Source organism: Centruroides vittatus, unplaced genomic scaffold (assembly GCF_030686945.1).
Source record: "Centruroides vittatus isolate TY-2023 unplaced genomic scaffold, ASM3068694v2 contig_290, whole genome shotgun sequence".
Lineage (NCBI taxonomy): Eukaryota > Metazoa > Arthropoda > Arachnida > Scorpiones > Buthidae > Centruroides > Centruroides vittatus.
In genome coordinates, this window is record NW_027121846.1 from 2,029,772 (window position 1) to 2,055,367 (window position 25,596).

Below are 25,596 nucleotides of genomic sequence, written 5' to 3' on the forward strand. Positions count from 1 at the left end.
GTTGCTGCAAGCTCTGAAAACATCCAACTTGCCAATGCAAGCATTATTCACTATGGACCTGCTAGAACATGTGGGAGAGGATGATTTTGCATGAAAATTAGTGTTTAGTGATAAAGCAACATTCCACATGACAGGACATGTGAATAGACATAACGTACGGATTTGGGACATGGAAAATCCCATTACAGTTTTGCAACATGAATACATATGCCCTAAAATGAATGTTTTTTGCCATTTCATGTCACAAGATTTATGGACCTTTCGTTTTTCGGAAGCCAGAGTGACTGGAACAATCTATCTGGACATGCTAACACAATGGCTTTTCCACAGCTCGGGGAAGACAGTCCAGACTTCATTTTTCAGCATTGAGGTGGTCATTAATACCATGTGATAATGTGGTAATGCACCACCATCGCATTATCACTTGCTGTTTGTGACTACCTCAATGCCAAACTCCTGCAATGATGGATTGACCATACAACTGCAGATGATAATGAACTCTTGCATTGGCCGCTATAGTCCCCAAATATCCTGGTGACATCATAGATAAACTCTTGCCATCTAGTTATCATCATCTCCTCCAGCTCTTTCAAGGTCATGCCACTTGCCTCCTTAACATCATGTATCCACTTCTCATTCCCTCTACCATACCTAGCATAATATCCTTTTAGAGTCCTTTGTCCATTCTCATATATATCCAAAATATGACAGTCACTGCCTGCAAACTAAATCCTCAAGTATACATTAGTCTATGACTGATTTATTTGTCCATTAGTATCCAAGAACAAAATGATGAAAAACCATCACAATTAAATGTGTCCTGGGAAAGTATGAAACCAAGCAATATCTCCACAATGTTTCTTATACACTTACACATATTAACAATCATCATCCAAAAAAATAATACATGCACAATTTACCCAAAACTTCCAGAATCTGAATGATGCAAAATTGCAAAATCACATCATCAGCCTATGCAGCAAGGGTCCATCAAAATCATGTCGATCAGCAGCAAAAGTGTTAAAAGCAAGTGCAGCCTACACGATGAAGCTAATTAGTCCATTTTAATTTGCAATTATAAACTTGTAAAACATGGTTTCCCCTTGTCTAAACCAACCAAGAGCATCTTTAGAAAATACAAAAAAATTCTTTGCATGCCACAGACTTTCATCTGTAATCAATTTTTTTTACCCCAAAATCATCAAAAGGTACCAGTATATATGCCTTGCCTTTAGTCTTCTTTCATTTTTTTTTTCTATACATCATTACCATACTTTAATTGATATCTTAACTTCAACTTTACTCTTATATTATTATAGTTCAACTTTTACCTCAAAAGCTGCAAGTTTCTTGTACTCAACCCATTCTATTTAGTAAGCTCAGAGAACTATTAGAAACTGACTGTCAATTTTATCATAAGCCTATGATAGTTCTTATTTGCTGTAAAGAACCTAAAAATCAGTTGTCAGTTTGTCATTGGATAACATTGACATTTAAATTGTTTACTACTTAATTTTTCAATAGTTATTTTGATGTTTATTAGTATTATTATTGTTATTATTATTATTTGATAAATAAAACAATGATCATGGAAAAAGTGATAAATGTTTTATCAGTCACAAATTTTTTAAGAAGTTCCATCTCAAATATTCTATTTTTTTCCATTTCATTTATTTTTTAATTACACCTTTAATGAATTGCTAGTGAAAATTAAACAAAAGAAATGGGGGAAAATGTACATTCTAAACACACACTGATAAATTATTATTTTTAACAGCCACTTCAGTGTGGAATATACAGGATATTTAAGTTATGCAAAATTTTTATTTTCATTCTAGCAATTTCTTTTATATACACAAAAATTACAGTACTTGCATTATTTCAATACAAGTTGTGTGTTTTATTCTTCAAAATTGTACTTTGAAAGTTTTTTAATATAGAATGTCTGCAAAGGAATTTGCATTCTGTTGCAATTTTTTGACAAATGACTGATCATATATGTAGTCCGAGCAAGAAATTTGCAATTTTGTGTGTACGTTATCAACAAATTATAATGACAGTCACTGACAATGCTACATTTAAAATATTTTCTATAATCTATATTGATGACAATATTGAGAATTCAACCAAAAAGCTTTGCATTTTAGAAAAGTTATAAATTAAGGAAAATTATATTCTGATTTTTCTAAATATGTATGGGGGCGATAACTATTATGCTTCTTTCTATTCTTTTATGGTTCTACTTATTAAACAATTGTAGCAATTTATATAATTAATAATGAAAAAACTCTAAAACAATATCTTTTAAATCTAATACAAGATTTTTTAAATCTATTATCAAAGAAAGAAAAGAAAAAAACATATCTACCAAAATGTTATATATACATAAAACAAAAATTCAAACCATATTTAATAATTTAACAAGTCTGCAAAGACTTACTTATATTAGGACTTGTTATGTCAAGAAAAAAGGAGTCACATACACTGTAATGAGCAATAAATACACATTGTATAACAATAAAAATGCCACACAAAGACTTTTGTGTTAATAAAAAATCATAATTAAACTGAATATGTAAGAACTTTCTAATCTGCAGACAAGCTTTCTCCATATCAACAGTGAAGATATGTTCTCTTGATCTAAGTGTCAGTGTTGGACTCTGCCCAACACAAACAACAAGATACTTAATGTGTTATGAAGTCAAGACAATTTTCTAATGTAATGAAATGTCAAAATAATTTTAGACTCTTCTTAGATGTGGAAAATTTACTGCACGTAATATGCAGTGATTTTAATTTGCACCAAGTTAGAAGGATTTTAACACACAACCACTAGATTATACATACAAAATTAAAGTACTTTAAATCTTTTTGGTGGTGTTAGAGACCAGTTTTTATATAAATTCAAAGACAAAGTGCTTACAAAAATAAAACTTCAAAAAATAATATCATAAGGTCACATGTCACTTTTCTTCTAACTGATGTATGAAGTCACAAACAAGATTTTCAATGAAAACCTCCTATGAATAGAAATTACTATTGGAACAAAAAATGTCAATATAGCATAAATTGAATTTATTTTTTTTATACAATCTCAAACTTTCTTCTGGCTTTTCTGTAAAATTGTTTAAAGTTAACAAACAACCTTCTCCCAATGACAAACTTTATAACAACCTACTCTCAACAATATAAAGGTTATTATAAAATATTTTAATAACTACAATGAAAATTGTGAAATAAATTTTCAATAATAATCTGACCATACATTATAAATTATATCCTATAAAAAATTACACATTATGTATCTTTCTATAGAATAATTTGTATCTTTTTATGGAATCGTCTCATAAATAAAATTATTTAATAGAAACATCACCAAACAATCACCTAAATAATTGGGCTATAACTCAATTTTAATAATTAATATTAAGTAAATTTAATTGTTTAATATTAAGTAATATTACTTAATATTAATTATTAAAATTAGTGGAGTTATAGCCCAATTATAAAAAATGCAAACCTCTGAACCTTACAAATAAAATTCCAGCATAGTTTAATACAGATAAAAAACAAACACTTTCAATCTACATAGGAAATCATCTTAAGGTATGTTCTAAAATAAAATGCAACAAAAGGAACATTTTAAAATTATTTGAAATTCTTAAATACAAAAAAAAAAATTGCACAAGTGTATATAATATGATACAAATTACAAATTCTGTAATACATAATAAAATATAAGTATAAACAAATTTATAAAAACTTTTTAAATAAATTTTTATATTAACTGTCCCCTTGTTGGTGTAAAGATTGCCAGGCATAAGATAATTATTTTTCATCCTTGAAATTGATGCAACATTTAGGCAATCATTTGGTGACGTTTCTATATACATACTGGGCTTTGCGACATTTGTTATACTTATTCAATAGGCTTTTGCTTTTATATGAATCATTTAAAATTAAAACTAAAAATTTGTTTCTGTCTTTCTGCCTTAGGGAATAAAACATCAACACCTCGTAACTGAATGTCTAAATGTAAAAAAAAATATGTAACACCTGATGAGGGGTGCAAGTTACACCAAAACATTGCACCTGAAATGCATAGTAAAATAAAGAACAATGAAGTTTATCTTCATTGTTCTTTATTACCCAGTAGTCTTTCTCTCTGATGAAATGCGGTCCAGATAAAATAATGGTTGAACTTATCGTTCTTAACTGTGAAGTTTCAGAGATTATTTTTTGAAAAAGAAAGATCTTTTTTAAAGAAATTCTCTAATTACGCTACCCGGACCTTCGGTCCGATCTTCCCTTCCAGTTGATATAAGATTACCGTACCACCATCGACGGTCATTACTTATGAATGAAATTCTCTAATTTCATCCATAAGTTAAATCAGTATAAGTCCTAGTCCAATAGATCATAGCCTGACATTAGTAACACAGATATTTGACATTTAGCAAGTTCTATCAAATCAATTTCATTTTATAATTTCAAACACGGAATTTAATAAATTCTTACCATGCAAACAATTTATAAATATTTCATGTTAAGACTGGTTGGTGTAAAACAACTATATTAGACATTTAATACAATTACAGTAGAGCATCGATTATCCGACTTAATTGGGGACTGGGGTTGGTCGGATAATGAAAAGTATGAAAAAATACATTATTAGTATAGTGTATTAGGTCTGGTTTAAATACTAGCCTCCCTTTTATGGTTGAGCCAGTGCTGCCAGCTAAAACATGCAAAAATTTAACAAAAATAATATTAAAGTAGCCAAGACATAACCAAATATTGTAGCACCACATCACTAGTGGACATTTGAATTTGCCAACTAGAACGCGATCGGTTAATCGGGGGTCGGATAATCGATGCCCTACTGTATATCTATTTTTAATTCTCTTAGATACACTCAAGCATTTCATTCCTGTAATACTATACACAGAAATTCTGATAATTACAAATTACTGTTATTATGTGATAAATCATATCTTGATTACAGTGATTTTATGGAAATCTATTAAAAGTATTGAAGATTTTAACAAAATCTTTAATTGATGATAATCAAATAATTAAATTGAATATATTCTTCAATTATGTACACAAAAAAAAATGAAACATACTTGTTTACACAACTCATTTTTTTTTCTTTGGTAATAAATATTCACATAGTAATTTTTGAACACTAAAATTTTTATGGATAAGAAGAGATTTTTTATCATCATAAGTTCAAAAGAAATGAAAATGTTATATATCTAGGCTGTTCAAAAATCAACATGGTACGAACACTTGACTCAGCACCACAGGGCATAAACAGAAATAAGTTGTCACGTGTTGGCTTACGTAACTCACACAATTAGTGTTTGGTGCTTGGTTTGTAGTGAGTGAAGAATGATGATTGGTGTAATTGAAGTTCCTGCCAAAAATGACGTTTGCACTATAATTTGCATTTTGCAAGTTGAAGAATGAAGCAAAACCGAAACCCATCAGAGGATGGGTGCCATGTATGAAGAAAAGTTCATGAGTGAAGATTGTATTTGGAAATGGTGCCAAAAATTTTGAGAGGGACAAACAGATATGCATGATAAAGATGGACAAGAAAGAACATCTGTAGTGACTGATATCCTTGTCGAACAACTGAACAAAGTGATTTGTGAGTGTTGCTGCTTCACAATATCAGAACTGTCTTGTGAATTTCCTGCAATTGGATGAACAGCACTCTTATGAGATTGTAACTTCAACTCTAGATTATCACTAGTTTTGTGCTAGGTGGGTTCCCGAACACCTCACAGATCACAGAATGAAGTAAATGGGTTGGCAGTACAGTTTTTGCAATGCAACAATACAGATGGCAAGATCACAACAGATAAAACATGGGTTTACTTTGAGAATGTGCAGACAAACAAAATCAAAACAGTGGATCATACGACCTCACTGAACAAACCTAAGAAGCTTATGGCTATAGTCTTTTGGGACTGTAAGGGATAGATAGAGTTTATGGAGCAAGGTACCAGTACAACCATTACTGTGGATGCAAAACCTCAAAAAGCTTCAATGAGCAATTCAGAACAAGATTCAAGGTATGTTGACCTCAGATGTTTTTTGGTCTTTGAAAATGCATGGCCTCACACAGCTGCATGCACAAGAGTTGCTCCAACAGTTTCAATGGGAGGTGTTTGACCACCCACTCAGTCCAGATCTTGCACCAAGTGATTATCATTTGTTTGCAAAAATGAAATTTTGGTTGGGATTGCAGCAATTTTATAACAACGAAGAGCTGATGGATGGTGTTCAGGACTGGCTGATGTCCTTGGCAAAAAATTTCTTCCAAGTTAGGTATACAGAAGATGCTGTCACACTGACAAACATCTGAATTTATACAGCAATTATGTTGAAAAATAGTTTATGAATGTGTACAACTTTTGTGTATAATAGAGTTTTCCTCCTTTTCCCCCATTTAATTTCATGCCTCTTGGAGATTATATGTGAGGGCTATTTGGAAATCAAAGTTTCATCTAAGTTTCAGTGGAAGAATTTTTGTTGCAAATTGAAAAAGTTTAAATTTAATTTCATCAATGATAATTCACATCATATCAGACTAAAATTTATCAAACGTGACTTCATGCTAGAGGAACTTGGATTAGTTTATAAGTCTGTTTGTTCAAAAATTGTTAATTGAACTCTTAAAAACAATAAACAAACATGATTAAAATAAGAGTGGAAAAAAACAGAGAAATTCTTCATTAGAAAAAAGACAATTACTAAAGAATCCATGAAGTTTCAATAATAGTTCCAATGTTTCAATGAAGAAAACAGATGAATGATCTACTACTGAGCAAATGTTATCAGAAGAGTTTGAAAGCAGATTTGAAAAATTGAGGAAGTCTATTCCCATTACTTCTTGTCAAATCCAACAGAATGCCTAAAAATCAGTTTACTCCAAGTAAAAAGAGATACCGTATATCTCGGAGGATAAGACGATAGTTGAATCATAAAAAAAAACCCCGAAAATCCGGGGTCATCTTATAGGACAGATAAAAAAAAAAAAAAAAACAGATTGAAATTTATATAAATTAAAACCATAATAGTAAAACGGACAAACCATAATTATTTATTAGTAGAGAGTAGAGTAGGTCCACAAAATAGAATAGGCCATACGATGTTTTTGTGAATAGTCAAGGTCATTACTCAAATGCCCGAATCAGTGTGAATGTTTGCAATAATTGCAAGGCAGTGCCGCCAGATGCAAGAAAATAAAATTTGATGTTCTTTAAAAAAATTACGAATAGGACATAATTTTGTATATGCTATAGTGTCATTATCCAGATAATGATCACTGATCTAAACTAAATTCATAGGCTGTTGGTAGTTAGGAAGTGCTCTAAAACTATAAAACTTTGACAAAAATTTATACCTCGTCTTATCTAAAGGTGGTCTTATCCACCGAGATATGCAGTAATTATCTCTTTGAAGACCGTGTCTAAAAGTAAACAAAGCCTGAGCAAGTCACGTGATTGGACCTTCTTCAACTTCTGGTAGAACGTGGAAGCTGGTGTTAATAGTCGATGCGAAAAACATCGTGTGTATCAGTCACGTTTCTTTAAATAACTATATTGTCTCATAAAATTATTGTTTATACATAAAACTAAATTTAATTCAACTTTCTTCTCCATTTCTTTGATGCTTTTTCTAGAGAAGAAAGTGCAACATTCCTCTCTTATTCTTGCTTTGTTTACTCAATACTATTCAGAAGTGTCTACAATTACTCAAAAAACTATATATTTAAATTAAATATTTTCGATTTTTTAAAATCTTCTACAGGGATTTTAGATGAAGGTATATATAATTTTGGTACATACTCTATACAAAATAATTTTGAAATATATTTTATGTATATAGCCTATTGTCTAAAGAGATCCTATGTATAGAATTTTATAAAGGGAAAAAAAAAATTATAAAAATGTTAAAAAATAATTTAAACTTTAAATGGTTCTAGAAAATTAGGCAGTGAATGGCTAGCCAAAGATGGGATTACTGCTCCTAAAAAATTAATTTTAATAAAAAACAAAATGAAGTTTCTTTATCATCAATTTTAATTTAAATATAATACTGTTTTAAAGAAATATTTATTCTAAAAACCTTAATGCCAGTCAAATATAAGAACATTTATGCCACTGAATGAAACCATATTGCTTGTTCATATTTTCAATACACTATTGTACAGTATACATGTACATAACAAAATTATAACCTACAAGCAATCATCTTTGTATACAATGTATACAGTAGATTTATATACTTTCATCAATACATAAATTATATTTATTACTTTAGTTAATAAATCGATTTTCGTAAGTATATTTTTGAATGTCAGTGTTTCATGTCTTATGATTCTGTCTGATGACAATAAAAACTGATGTGGAAAGAAACTGAAATAAAAGAGGAAAAAAAATCTCTGTCACACCACAATAACTTTAATTAGAGATCTTTTATTAGAACAATGTATTGTTACGTTATTTTGCACGCTATCTTACTTCAATCACTCACGACTTATTAACTAAAGTAATAAATATAATTTATGTATTAATGAAAGTATATAAATCTACTGTATACATTGTATACAAAAATGATTGCTTGTAGGTTATAATTTTGTTATGTACATGTATACTGTACAATAGTGTATTGAAGATATGAACAAGCAATATGGCTTCTTTCAGTAGCATAAATGTTCTTATATTTGACTGGCATTAAGGTTTTTAGAGTAAATATTTCTTTAAAACAGTATTATATTTAAATTAAAATTGATGATAAAGAAACTTTCATTTTGTTTTTTATTAAAATTAATTTTTTAGGAGCAGTAATCCCATCTTTGGCTAGCCATTCACTGCCTAATTTTCTACAACCATTTAAAGTTTAAATTATTTTTTAACATTTTTATAATTTTTTTTTTCCCTTTATAAAATTCTATACATAGGATCTCTTTAGACAATAGGCTATATACATAAAATATATTTCAAAATTATTTTGTATAGAGTATGTACCAAAATTATATGTACCTTCATCTAAAATCCCTGTAGAAGATTTTAAAAAATCGAAAATATTTAATTTAAATATATAGTTTTTTGAGTAATTGTAGACACTTCTGAATAGTATTGAGTAAACAAAGCAAGAATAAGAGAGGAATGTTGCACTTTCTTCTCTAGAAAAAGCATCAAAGAAATGGAGAAGAAAGTTGAATTAAATTTAGTTTTATGTATAAACAATAATTTTATGAAACAATATAGTTATTTAAAGAAACGTGATTGATACACATGATGTTTTTCGCATTGACTATTAACACAACTTCCATGTTCTACCAGAAGTTGAAGAAGGTCCAATCACGTGAGTTGCTCAGGCTTTGTTTACTTTTAGACATGGTCAATACACAATATTGTCAGAAGTACAATTTTTGTGCAATGGCTGCTAAGGATTCAAGTCATACTCAATATCTATAGCTGGTTTTTCAGTAAATCTTTTTTGAACTTCAGATATTTGTTGCAATTATACCCACAGCTCCTCAAAGTTGTGTAGTTAGGAAAAACCAACATTGTAAACTAGAAAATGCAGCAAGCAGAACAAAATTCACTGATTAAATTAACAGAATATAGCATGAATTGCCATACATATATTATCCTACTAAATGAACACATCAATGATTTTTAAAAATTGTCTAAATAGTTTTTAGAAATTTATTTCTCAAAACTATTGACTTCTTTTAAGAAGAAAAAGAAACGGAACTAACTAGCAACTTCCCAAAATAACCATGTCAAAATAATTATTCTTAGAAAAATAAAACCACTCAAATTCTTTGTTAATTACTAATTTTATATTAATTTTGTATTTTTTGGGATAATCTAGATATCCAATCCCCCATTGATGGATATTTTAATTAAAAAGTACAGGTATACCTCGAGTTACGTCGCTCTCGAGTTACGTCGTTCCCGATTATACGTCATTTGTCAAAAAAGTATATGGAAAAATAAAAATCAAGTTTAAATCAGTTTATTCGACTTTAAATCCATCCGCCACAAACATTGAAGTCATAATATCACTAGAAAAGCGTTAAAAGCACATAAAATCATATTAAAATATGTATATTTACAGTAAATGTTAATATAATCATCATAAATCCTAGAGAACGAAACATGAAAACATCTGTGTTCCTGTGTTGTCATCTTATTTAGCGGTCTTTAAGTGCTCATTATTGGCATTTCCTCCATTATTGGCGTTTAGTTATATGACGTAAGTCATAGTTTCGACTTACATCATAACTACACAAGTAAATTCGAATTACATCATTTTTCAACTTAAGTTCTCTCTCCTGGAACCAATTACCGACGTAAGACAAGATATACCTGTACTGCTATTTTACAAGGTTTACAAACAGTTTCTAATAAAAGCAAATACTATTTACTTTAATTTAAAAAAAAAAAAAGCATTTGATTAAGTTTTATTTATTATAACAACTCATTTCTTTCTTTCCATTATTAAACTTTTAAGAACGATTTTTATTTGTGAAAAGAAATTTAAATTTAAGTCTAATTTTTAAAATATTTCTAGATGATTATTTTAAACTGTCGGAATTTTTTTAATAAATAAATTAATTTACTTACCTAAAATTCCATGAATGCTTGAAAGAAATGAGGAAAGTCATTTTAATTTAAGTTTAACATTAACTGAAATGTGTAAATCACAATTATATCCTAGGAATAACTATATTACTACTGAGATTTTACTGTGAAACACACATTCCAATTAATATCAAATTATTAACAAGTTTAATTTCCATTTTATTTTTTTTTAATTAAAATAAATTATTACAAAATTAGAAAAAAAATGGTCATATTTTAAATTAATAAACCATAAAAAAACCAATAACCAAAATCTAAATTTATATTTCAAATATCTAATCTCATGCTAAAATTACAGAATATGAATCAAAACAATATTTAACAATATTAAAAATAACCCAATTTTTATACTAATTCTGATTATTTAATAATATTTGATTTTATGATAAAATTGAACAGAAAACATTTGGTCCTCTTAAATTAATTTAATGCATATTTTATCTTAATCAAACAAAAAATTTTGTGGTTAAATATATCAAATAATAACAATTCTAATCACAATTTTGAATATTCCTTAATGCAAAACATTATTACTCAAAACTTCCGTTATCTTCACTGGCAAATTCTTTTTCATTTAGTACCAAAATTACTTATTTTTCTGCTATTGATATTATTTACATAATTTTTCTAATTTTGTAACACAATTTATAATTTTATAATGTATTGATTCCAAAACAAATGTTTATATTAAGTTTGTAATAATTTTATAATTAACTTTCAGTGAAATCTAAAACCTACTAAAAAAAAATAATGAATATTTACATAAACCATTCTACATTACATATCATATGTAAAACAATGACAGAAATCATTATAAATTCACAATTAAACAAACAATACCTTACAAACAACATTAATATTCTGAAGTATAATACTCAAATAACAACTTTGGTAATTTTAAATTATTCAAAATTTTAAAAAATTCTTTATTTTTCTAAATTTTTGTTCTTAAGAATCTCAAAAATCACATCTATATAATATTTTCAGAAAAATAAAAGCTCTAAAATAAACAATTATAAAAAACATTTATTAATCAGTAATATAAAAAATTAGAACAAACAATAGTCACTGTCAGACTTGACATGATTTAAATAAAATCCTAAAATTTATTATTATGTTTTTAATATTTTCCATACAAAAAGGGAAATAAATTTATGCAAACAATGGAAATTTATGAACAAATGGAATTACTCTTTATATTTAGGTTTATACTGTTCATAATTAATAACTACATAATTTATATATCAAATAATAACAACACTGTTCATAATTTATTGTATTTCTTCAATCCTAAGATTTACTTATTTTTACTCATTTATATTTATCTGTACTAGTAGTAGTGCCTCTTAATCTGCTGTCCAAATCAAACAAACATCACTAAGTAAACTATACAGTGTTCTAAAACCAGATTTTCCACTACACTGCCTAATGTCCACATCAATTCAAACAACTTTGCTGATAACAAGCATTTAATTTAAGCCTCCAAGATGGCATTATGATGCAGTGTTATCATGGAATTGAACAAACACAGCTATATATCTATATATAGTATATACAGTTTATTAGTTTATTTGCAAAGTGTTAATACCCTCCCAGAAAAACCATTAAAAAAAAGCTAAGATTGAACTGATCAAATTTTAAATCATAATAGCTTAATTGTTAATATCTATGCAATCCTTTACATCATTTTATACATCACATAGCCTTATTCAAATCTACTAATGTAAAATTTTAACTGAAAATAATGAAGTTATTAATAGATAATTTACATAGTACTATTTTAAATAAATACTCAATATTCTAAAATTATAAATGTTACAAAGATTTCATTATTCATTCTAAAATATATCACAAGACAGTGGTGCCTCCAAAGGGGGTCCAAGGAGTCCTGGCTACCCTTGGCCCCCTCTTCTCCAAAAATTTTTCTTAATATAAATAAAAAATAAATTTTAATTTATGTCATATCTTCTATTACTTATAAATTAGCAGTCACATATATTAAAGTCAGTGGAATCATGCTCGACATTCCAAATGCCATTGTCAAACTTCTAGGCTTACAGGAAAGCAGCGCTGAACGTCCGACGTACACGTTTTCGCATTTAAAACTTCGGCCTCAACCTTGCTATTAATTTTAAGCCCGCTTATTAATTTTTTAAATTTTTGCTTGTTATGACATGTCACAGATTGTCAATAATCGATATGTAACTTATTTGTGGCAGGACTCTGAAAATTCTTTACTTGTTAGAACCTGTAATATCTTGAATAATTGTGCCGATGCTGTCTTAATTTTTAACCATCCCCAGTAGCTTCAATATCTGCATTATGCCAGGTTGTCCAAATTGGGCAAGAATAGAAATGAGTATGAAGTCTGCAAATATGAAGTTTTTCTTCATAAACCTGATTATTAAAGCCAAACGAATTGCCGAATTATCGGACTATAAGCTTGATACCGCTATTAAAGCAACCGAGATAGACAAATCAAGAATACCTGAGAGCAAAAGAAGTACTGCAACGCATCTCAAAAACAAACTAGAAATCTTCAATGCTATGGGTGAAAAAACACATAACATTTGTCTTCTCTTAAATGCATTAAAGATGACTCCATCCACGTCCATTGAATTGGAAAGAGCATTTTCAGTAGCAGGTCTTTTCATTATTAAAATAACAACCAGATTGAGTGATCGGAGTACTGACTCTTTTTGAAAACCAGATCTTTGGTTTTCAAAATCTTATAAAAATTTACAATAATATTTTTTATTTAAAAAACAAAAATTATCTTTTAAGTTAGAAGTTGATCTAAGTTAATTTTTTTTTTTAATTTTCAACTCAATTCAAAGTCATTTTTTTGTAAGCAGTTTCCAACAAACTTTAATAAATTTTGTGAAAATTTCTATGTAATTCAAAGGTAATTTTTAATACATATTTTACACAGCATTATTAATATTATGATTTTGGAGATTGCAGAACATATTAAATTACTTTTAAAAATGAAAAATAATTATATCATTCTATTTCAAAATATTTTTTATATTTTAAAAATAAATCCAGTGAAGAACACATTTATTAAACTAATGTTTTTGCCTTAAAGGTCCTCCTCAGGTTCTGATGTTAGACAAAAACACAAACAGAAAATAAAATTTTAAAATTTAAAAAAAACTATCAAATGATTTAAAATGTATTAAACATTGTATGCACAAAAGTAAAACATAAAAGTATGTTAACCTTTCTACAGTGGGTTAGTCAGATATGGAGCTACCACAATGTAGTGGAGAATAAATATGGGAAATTTTTTAAGAATTTTCCCACGCATTTTTCTTCTTTCAGTTTCAAAAAAAAATTTTTTTAAACAGTTATGTCTTTTTTTATTGTCATATAATTCCTTTTTTATGTGAATTTTTTTCGCGGTAATTTTTGGCTAGTTTTTGGCGATATCCGCAAAATTTCTTTGTGGATATAGACGTCGTTCATCACTACCACGTGATCACCCTTGACGGATATATCCGTCGATCACTGCAGAGTGGTTAACAATTTATTTATCAAAATAAAATGATAAAAACAGAATTATGGAATTAAAGATATATAGTTAATAAATAGACTACATAGATATTTTAACAGTAAAAATATGACACCCTTGTCACATGCCTGGAGGACTTTTTTGAAATTGACTCAGTTTATTTTATCATCTATTCTTTATCTTTGTTTTATGTATCATAATTTTTATTTTATTTCTATTTATATTTATTTTGTGTATTATCTTTTATTTATTTTATTTCCATTTTTGTGTGTAGACCTTTGTTTCTTCAACATGATCTGATATGGTTCTCTGAATATATTTTGTCATGCTCTGTAATGACCCTTTTATCTGGAAGCAATTTTACTTATTTGTCTACAAGTGGAATCTTAATTATAAGCTTTGTCCACATTATGTTCTTTGTACCTGAAAACATCTCCAATTTCCACATTGGACAGGTTTCTGACATAGCAATTTTCTATGTTAATTTCTAATTTTTTTCCATTTAGGCAGGTTTTACTGCATTACCAGTTTATTTTTTAATGAGATAATTGTGGTTTATCAAAATCTGACATTTCAGATCTAAAGAACCACTATGCTGAAAACAGTTAATTCTCTTGGTGCAATCATCCTTATGACTGATATATAAATTTCACACTAATTCAGTGGTTCTGAAACTTTTTAGAAACCCTCTTCTCTTTTTGTTAAAAAAAATTGTCTTTTCTACACTTCATAAAAGCATATTAAGCTAGTGTTTTGTTTGCATATATTATTGTGATCCTTTGTGATTTCATATTTAGAAACAAGTAATATAAAAAAAAATTTTTTTAAGTCAATTCCTACTTAGGTCAACAAAGAAAAATTTTATTCTAGTTACTTTTTATTAAATAATTACAATTAATATAAATATGTATATACATATGCTAAATATCTTATATAAAAGAAATTTTTTTCTCCCATATAAAACTAAAATTAATTAATTAAATTTAATTAATGAATTAATATTTGAAAAAAACTGTATTAACATCAAGTGTCATTCACTACAAGTTTTAAAAAAATGTATTTGAACTTGAGTGGATGAATAAAAAGTATTTTATTAATGATTGAAAATTTGAACAAGATATATAAATATATATAGGGAGAGTGTGAACTAATAGTAGGAATTTTAAAATAATTTGGTTTCATGACATTCTAGTTTACACAGGTTTTACTGTATTTAAAAAATTATTTTAACTATTCCTTGAACAGCAGTAGACAATTTTAGAAAAGGCTTAGGGTCAGCAATTAATAATTGTTATTGAGAGGCCAGAATTTGACTTTTGTAAGCCTTAAATAGTTATCTTAGGAATGAGAATAAGACTGAAATTGTAAAGTTCAAAATTTAATATTTGCTTTTTCTTTGAATATAACAATTTCAGTCTTCTTTTCTTATTCTTATTCTTAAGATAACTATTTAGGGCTTACAAAAGTCAAATTCTGGCTTCTCAATAACAATTATTAATTGCTGACCCTCAGCCTTTCTAAAATTGTCTACTGCTGTTCAAGAAATAGTTAAAATAATATCAATAAGCAAGATTTACTTATTGACTTAGAATATATTCTATTACAAAACTTCTTAAACTTCTCTATGGGAAACTGTAATGTGTTATACCTCTATAAAGTGAATTTGACATGCTTGTGAGATTTTTCTGGTTATTCAAAAAATCCAGTTATAACTGATCCAATTAGCTGTATTTTTTTCTCTACAGAAAAGGAGCATATGCATTTTAGATTGAAGTTTTAATATACAATCCTTCTTCATGTTCTTACTCCCAGATCATACAAATGTAGGTGGTATTAAACAATTTATTTTTAATATTTATTATATTTTTATAGTCCAATACCACCCACCTACATTTGTATGATCTGGGAGTAAGAACATACTTAACATGAAGAAGGATTGTATATTAAAACTTCAATTTAAAATGCATATGCTCCTTTTCTGTAAAGAAAAAGTAAAGCTAATTTGATCAGTTATACTGGATTTTTTAAACAACCAGAGAAACCAAGCACATTGAACTCAGCTTATAGAAGATATAACACTATTACAAAACAAATTTTTCTTAAGTTTATATATTTTTAATTATTTTTTTAGATTTCAAAAAAATTCATAAACAGAAAAATTTAATTTCTCAAAATGTGATAAAAACTGTTAGAGTTTTCTTAATTATGTGAATTCCAGTATTATTATAAAATTACAACTATAGCTACAAATCAAACTGATATTTTATCATATTTAATGAATTTTCTGTATAATTTGCAACCATTTAGAGCAAATTTTATCCATTGTTCAAAACAGAGAACTGAGTAAAAGTCACAAAAAAAACTCGCATAAATAAATTGCACTTCAATAGATAGTAACATAAAAAGTTTAAGCAATGAAATCAAGGACAAATGACACAGTATAAACACTCGACAATTTTCTAGGTATGATAATTTATTAAGTTCTTATTGAAACATTTTATTCACTATCATAACTAATAAAATATATACAACTCAAGAGTTTATATCAAATGAATGGAATATTGACACATGAATTTATTCAATATTTTTATTATGTAGTAAACAAAGCTCAAATGATATACCAGGTTGTTCAGTAAGTTTTGTCGTTCAATAAGAGATGGTGCTATTAGGTTTGTCCTTTTATTGCTCTAAAAATAGTACTACTTTTTTATAAACACGTGTGAAGTTTCATGTAGATCTGTCAACTCATTGGTACATTTGCAGCTGTTCAAAGTTGACGCGTCAGTGTATTTTTGGAAAAAATTGAATATCGTGCAGTGATAAAATTCTTATTTTTGGAAGGTGTAGCACCAAAACAAATTCATGAACGATTGGTAAAAGTGTATAAGGACTCTTCATCTTCAATTAGAACAGTAGAAAGATGGGTTGCGGAATTTAAACGTGGCCGTACAAGTCTTGAAGATGATCCACATGAAGGACGTCCAAAAAGTGCATCAACACCAGAAATCGTAACAAAAATACAGCATATGGTTTTGGAAGATCGTCAATTAACTGAGAGAGATTTAGTAGAAGCCCTAGGGATCTCATTAGACAGTGTGAGCAATATTTTGGCTGATGTTTTGGGTTACAGAAAACTGTGTGCACAATAGGTGCCGCATTCGCTTACTATGGAGCAAAAACACATTCGAATGCAACTTTCTCAACAACATTTGGAGCATTTTAGAAAAAATAAAAAGGATTTTGTGCATTATTTCATTACTATGGATGAGACTTGGGTCTACTATCATGATCCTGAATCAAAAGAGGCTAAGGAGTGGTGTGAACCCGATTCTTCGGCTCTGAAGCGAGTTAGGGTCCAGAAATCGGCCAAGGTGTTAGCATCAGTTTTTTGGGATGCAAAAGGAATTTTGTTTGTGGATTATCTCCAAACTGGTAAAACAATAAATTCAGACTATTATTGTAACCTTTTAAACCAGATTGATGTAAAAATTCGTGAGAAAAGACCTGGTTTACAGAAGAAAAAAATCATTTTCATCAAGATAACGCACCCTCTCACACAGCTCAAAAAACCATCACGAAAATACAACTTGTTGCATTTGTTGCAAGTGAATTAAAATACAACTTGTTGCAATATCCTCCCTATTCGCCAGATTTAGCTCCCTCTGACTTCTGGCTGTTCTCACATCTCAAAAAATTCATGCATGGAAAACAATTTTCATCGAACGAAGAGGTAATAGCAGCCATGGAAGCGTATTTCGACAGTCTTCCGGATTCTCACTTCAGGGATGGAATCCATAAATTAGAAGATCGCTGGAACAAGTGTATTGAAGTTCAGGGAGATTATATTGAATAATAAAATGTATTTCAAACCATAAAATTGTGTTTTTTTTATCAAACGACAAAACTTATTGAACAACCTGGTATTAATAGTCAAATGATGATGCTGAATTAGTTGGGCCATATCTTGGCTAATTAAAATAAAGATAGTAAAAGCTAGTATTTATATATTTAGTTATCCAAGTTATGGTCCAATGAATCCAGCATCATCATTTGAATTATTAAAGAAATTAATTAGAATCTGATTTCTAATTAGTCAAACTGATTTCTAATTAATTAGAAATTAATTAGAATCAGTTTGACTGAGAATGAACACCAATTAGTATTGAAATTAATTAATCCTAATAATCTGCAAACTGTTTCATATTTTTTTTATAAGATAGACAACAGAATACATAATTTATAATGTGTTATATTTAGTCATTTACCTAAAAAAATAACATATACTTAACAAATATGGAATTAAAATTTACATAATTTGTAATTTTTTAGATAAGTAGAGGAAAAAAAAACAATTTTCTTTACTATCTCTATTGAAATGCAAAAAAACCAATTTATTATTGTTGTAATGCACCAACAAGAAACATTACCCAAGTGTTCCTCTCCAATTCTGATGAATTCTTACATATGATATATGTAGAAAAAAAAAGGGTCTTAGTTTTTGACATTGGCAGAAAAATATTTTTAAGGAATGAAATCAGCCCTCAAAAGATGGGTATATCAAAAGTGATTTTACAATTTCAAAAACAGTTAACAAATTTGAATAAAAACAGCATAAAAATACTTTTTATAATAAAAAATATATTTTTGTTGACACCTAGTGAAATATTTATGGGTCAACACCAGGGCTATGGAATCTGAAGCAAATTTGTTGCTAGAGAAGTTGGAGTTCGAATTAGTAAAAATGGACCAATGCCAACTCCTGTTTTTTTTTTAATTTATTTTTATTAAGCTTCTAACAAAAGCATTAACTTCCTATATAAAATAAGATTTTGCATTACAGGAAGTTCCTATAATGCAAGATCTTATTTTATGAGATTTCCCTACTTCATGATCTTTCTTTTCAGAAATTTATATTCAAATACATTCTGGTGTTAGCTAATTCTAAATTTTTTTCAAAATAACCATAAAAGACAACTTGGGTTAAATCTAGTGTTTTTGAATACTTCATTATACCCACAGATTAAAAAAACATCCTGTGTGTCAATGTGTGGGTATATATTTTTATATGCTAGTGCAATATTTTTTCACTAGCACAGTTTAATTTTATTTACAATATCGAAGTAAAACAAAGATATTGTAAATAAAATTATAATTATAATTTTACACACAAAAAGAAAATTAATTATATTTTGATTAAATTTATAAATCATGTGATGTAATAGATATAAAAAAGAAAAACAAATTAATCTGATATGAACAAAGGTCTGAAGATTTACTTTTCATACTCAAAATCAATACATACTTCAAATTTCAAACCACAGTAAACTTTACATTTCCAAAAAGATATCAAATTCAGAAGTAGTTCTTCAGTCTAGGAAGAGTTTTAAATATTTCTGTTATAATGGGCATCAACTATCGATCTCTATCAACATTTTTGATTGTTAAAAAAGTAATTTTAATAGTTTCAAATGGTCAAATGCCATATAGTATTATAGTTGTCATAGTCATCAAATTTTTGACAAAAATACAAACTTAATTTTAACCTACTTTACATAACTTTTTCAAAACTTCTCTCATTATGGAAGTTTTAAGAGGTTTTGAAAAGGTTGTGACATTATTGACTCCTCCCCATAAAATTCTAACAAGTCTTTATTACAAACTGTTGTGAAGGAGAGGCAACTATCTCCTTTGAGCCTCTTTGGGTTGAAATTCACTAAGTCATCCTTGTGGTGACAAGAAATTTATATATGGGAAACTATGCATTTTGAACAACCAAACGTGTATCAGCCCTACATTTGTACTGCTTGAGCATTGGGTGTCACTTCACAAGGTAGTCTTAACTTCTGTTTATTGGCTACGTTTCTGAGTTTTTCCTATTTTATTTTTATATTTATCCCAATGTTTTGCATTATAAATAATATTTTTAATTTACATTATTATTTATGTATATTATGTGTAATGCAGGTTATGTCATAGTTTGATTCAATATAAATATTTATATTAATGTTATATTTATAAAAAATTTTTGTTCTATTCCAGTAATTTCAATTTTTTTTTCTCTACCATTCTGTATCAGATTTGCCTGATAAGCTTGTATATTGCCAAAAGTACTCTTATATTTTGTTAAATCATGTTTTGCTTATTAATTAGAACACTGTGTTATCATTATCAACAGAGTTTTCCTACTTACCATTACTATTACTAACAGATGATGCCACAATCATATATTTGTAATATGGAATCCGCAAAACATGTTTCTACCAAGTGATATAATGTTAAATGGCAGTGATCAAGTTTAAAGTGTGACTGCAATTTCTTTTACATTGCCAGAAACAGTTATACCCAAGTGTACTTAGCTTAAACCTGCTTCACTCCCAACATGTCTTCACGTAATGTTAAACAAGTGTTGAATAGAAATTCCTAACCAAACTAATCAGAAGTGAAAACAAATAATATTGGTTGAAAAAACACTCTACTTTGCACACCTTTCCTTCACAACAGGTTGTAATAAAGATTTATTATATGAACATCTAAATAAATTAGATTCTCTGTGCATCACTTTAGTACAGATATCATACTGGTGTTAAACAATAAATCTTTTAAAATTCATAAAAATGCATTTTTGATTACTCATTATAAGAAATACATTGGTCTCTTTGTACTGCAGGGATTGTTCCAAGATTTTGGCATGTTTGTATTTTGATGTTCAACCCTAATTAAAATGGTATAGTACTTGCTGATAACCTAGACAAATCTTCTCATATATTTTAAAATCATCTTTAGATTACTTATAATACCTAGTATAGTGTAAATGCTATGTAAAGAAATTATTATTTCCTAGACAATATGATATAATAAGGAAAAAAGTCTGCACATTCAGTACAAACATAATCATCATAGATCTAACTATATAATGTCAGTAAACAACATTTTTTTTTCTTTTACCACTTAGATTGCTTTCATATAATAACCTAAAAGAAAAACATAGAATAAAACATATGCAGGTAACCCTCGTAGAACACGGCACTTCTATAGCACGGATTCACTCTGACCAGGTTCGAGAATTGAGTAAAACCCTCGTACAACATGAAATGTAATAAATTTTTACATACTTAAGTACTAATAGTTCACAAAAATTATTATTTTCGTGAACTATTAGTACTTAACTATGTAAATTTTCTTTTCCCGCCTTCTGTCCATACACATGGTCCTTCTCGAAATTTGTTTCAATGTTGCCGGATCTCGACGCTTCTGCTTTTGCTGTTGCCAGATGTTTTTCCCTTATTCCATACATGCTTTATTCTTCATAAGTGCTTAGCACCATATAAGGAAATTTATAAAGATTTTTAACTAAAAGCAAGCAATCTAAAATTACATACTTTTTGCAAAAGGTAAAGCATGGATCTGAAGATAATGCAGAAAAATGCTCAGAAAATAAGGATAGCTTGCCAAAAAGAAAACCCCCTCGGTTAATAGTGCTTAGTGATGATGAAGAAAACATTGTTTAATTTATATTAATATGTATCACTTAAGAAAATTTTAATAAAGATATTTATCTTAATTATGAAAATATAACAACATGTTTTTTAATTTTTGGAACCTAACCCCCCTTTCCGTACTAGTTCTTTGTTTCGTATAACACGGATTCACATAACACGGTAATTTTTTGGAACGTAATTCCCTTGTTATATGGGGTTACCTGTATTTAAAATACAATCAATAAAACTCAAGTTGTGTTTTTTGGAATCTGGAATTTTTTTCCAAACACTTGGTGAAACTTGTTGGTCAAAAGGATCAACTGTACTTTCACATTGATTTTATTCAAACTGGATAAGTGTTTCTATATGAAACTATAGAATCACTGCTTGATAATCCAACTTTGAAAGCTGATTTCACCCCTAAAAACATTCTTCTGCTGACAGTAAAACATACATCACTTGGTCTTTGATTGTTATGAATATTGTAAAACATCAAAGCCAGAGAGAACTACGTAACATTCCTCATAAGTATAATCTTTATTATTACAGTTTTCTCATGATATCCAATTTGGATGAAATTTTTTGGAGTATTTAATTATAAAATCTATAAAACATCTATGAATATTTCATTATTGCCATTGATAATTTTTCTAACTAAATCTACTTTTAGTTTTGTCTTATTTTATACATGTGTTATAAATTATCAGTTTTTTAATTAAATATTCATAAATCTTATATATATAGTTTTCTAATTGTAAACTGGATAATTACTGTATTGGTTAATAAGTTACCAAAATTTTTTCTTAACTTATCAGATAAGTACTTAATTTTATAAATTTTAATTTAAAGTTTTCTATTCAAATCATTTTCTACCTACAAGGTTATTTTAAAATACTATAAATTTTATATTATACTATGATTGGCCACCCCTGCTATATAGTATATTATACTATATATACTACTATATATACTATTTATTTTACAAAGTATTTTCTTCCATTATATTGGACAGTATCATAAATTATAATAAAATGCAGAGATAAGTATGTGTAATTAAATTTTAAATTCTTTCTTGTAGACTATTTTGTTAAAATTAAGTAAAGAAAACCACCACATTCTGTCAACTTTCATAGATTCAACTTTGTTGTTTTTCAATGCCATTTCATCTGGTGTTTGTGACTTCAAATTCAACATTTTAATTCAGAAATTTAATTTACTATTGAAGAAATAAATCATTTTAATATTTTTCATTTATGATCATTTTTTCTGAAACACCTAAATTTTTACATTTATTTTCAATAAATGTAAAAATTTATTAAACTATTATATTAACTGATTAATAATTGATCAGCCAAAAAATAATTGATAAAGATAATTAATAATCAACCAATAATATACTGATATCAATTAGAAATGTCTGTCTAGTATAGAGATACTTTAAAATCAATTTATTTTCAATTTTAGTCAATTAACTGTACTAATTATTTAACTTTTCACATTTTAAAAATACAATATATAAAAATTTTTCATTGTAATTTTACAATTAAAAACTATGAAATTCACCTATTTATTTATTTTTATATATTCTTAATGCATTTCAAACTTGTCTCTAAAAAAATATATATATATATTTAAATCTTTCTTTAATGTTAGGTTCTTTTGGTAATTCACACTACTATCTTCAGTGATGCTAAAAATACACAGAAACAAAACTACTCTGTTATTAGCCTTACTTTTTTTTAAAGTTTTGTTTTGGTTAAATTACACATCCAAAACTGATGATCAAATGTATTTTTAAAAGATATCATTTTTGTAAGAAATCAAAAATTCCTATATTTGCATTAAAATTATTTTTAAACGAAAACAAATTTAATCTTATTATTTGATGATATTCTGATTAATAACTTTACTGTTAAATATCCAATATCAAAATTCTTTCATTTCTTTTAGAAAGATGATGTTAATTATTAACAAACAGTCAAAAAAGATTTTTCTATAATTCTGAAACCTTAAATAATATAGTTATTTAAATTTTTATTTAAACTATATTTTTTTAAAACTGAAAAGCATTTGTTGATATGTAATTTTTATGAGTTGTGATATTACCAAATACAAGTGATATTTTCATGCACTTTCAAATACTAATACAATAATTACGTATTTCTTGTGATTTTCTTTACATAAAAATATAAAATGTGCTGAAATTAGATTCTTAGTCATTGAATATATAAAAAAGATATGTGATTAGCTACTTAATGTATTTAACATTTTCTATTTGCTTCATGACTGCAATCTAATAACTAAATTAAATTTCCATTTTTTTTTTTTTTTTTTTACAGACTTATTTAAAAATATTTTTAAAAAATAAAGAAAATTTAAGAACATGTTTCTATTTTATGTAAATATTAAAAAATCTTTTGCTTTAAATCAAAAATTATAATTGTCAATTTTACTTCATTCATTATATATATGCTACACTTTAAAATCAATTTAAGTTATTGAACTTACTTTCTTTTTATCTCTCATGGAGCCACGACCCCTCACCATTATTTTGCATCCAGTTTCCAATTCCAACTGTTTAGCAGTCATTCCACGAGGTCCCAAAATACGGCCCACAAAATTATACTATATAATAAATAAACAGAAATTATAAAAAAAAACTATGAAATAATAATATGTAGTTTCAAATAGTAGAATTAGTAGCCTATCAAAAACAAAAATAAATTTGAAACATTTGCCAATATTCTTTTATTACTGCTTTTATGAATATAAATAGCATGAATATAAATTGATATTCATGCTATTTAGATCTATAAAACAATCTTTTTTGAAGAAATAAATATCAATGTTTATACCAATTTGAAAATTAACAGAGAAAATTATATAATTTTATAATAAGAGTCAAAAATTGAACATGATAATGATGATTTTAAAATATTATAATACAATTCATGATTATTTATATCATCAGTAATATACAAGTTGTATATAATTTTTTCTGACAGTGAACTAAACCTAAAAAAGGTTTTAAAATTAAAGAAAGTTCTTCAGAATATTTATATATTATCTGTTTTTGATAATATAAAATTAGTAAAATATCTTAAAATACGTATAATATTGATTATTTTTATTGTAAATAAAATACATATTTGTTTCATTTACTACTAAATGTAACAAATGAAATAAATGCCAAGCCATTTATATAAATGAAATAAATGGTTCAAGTTTTTTGGCAAAATGAAAGTATAAAAAAAATCTTTGGTTTACATATTTTCAATCACTTAAAATATCATAAATCAATATCATGCTAACTACAAGAATAATTTTTGTATGTACAAGACAATTGTAAATACAAAAATTATACAGTTTGACATCTTTAGGAAAAATTTAATTTTTAAACTGGGCATTCTGTCTATATTATATTGAAAGTATCCTGATGATGGCCACACGAAAAAGTCAAAAACATTAATGCCAATAAAGACTTATTTTGGAGAGTTTTTTTGTACAATTACATGAACCAGTTTATGAAGTATAGAATCTTTCGTATCTATGACATTATAATTTAATTACAGTTGAAGGTGTCAAACTGATTCTCTGAAACCATATATTTTGTCTATATATTATTACTTTTTATTACGTTTGACAATATATAAATGACAAACAATTTCAGAAGTATTTTGTATTGAAAATATCAAAAATAAATTTATAGAACACATTTACAGTATAGGTATACCTCACTTTACGTCAGTAATTTGTTCCAGGAGAGGCGACTTAAGTCGAATTTACCTGTCACTAGGCTAAACCACAAATAACCATTCCCAGTTCTGTATTTCATTTATAAATGCATTTTCAATAATATATGGTTAATACAAATCTATTTTAAGCTTACAAACAAATAAATTTGAGTTTTTAATATAGTACAGGGAAAAAA

At 27.3% G+C, this 25,596-nt stretch overlaps 1 protein-coding gene across 2 annotated transcripts in view; it reads right to left on the reverse strand.

The window, feature by feature from the left end:
• LOC136972395 (protein held out wings-like) overlaps positions 1 to 25,596 on the reverse strand; it is a 67,866-nt gene that overhangs the window by 17,128 nt on the left and 25,142 nt on the right. For both annotated transcript variants that reach the window (XM_067266979.1, XM_067266978.1), the window contains exon 3: positions 24,174 to 24,290. In XM_067266979.1, coding sequence (XP_067123080.1) covers positions 24,174 to 24,290 — 117 coding nt within the window. The remainder of the gene's footprint in view (positions 1 to 24,173; positions 24,291 to 25,596) is intronic.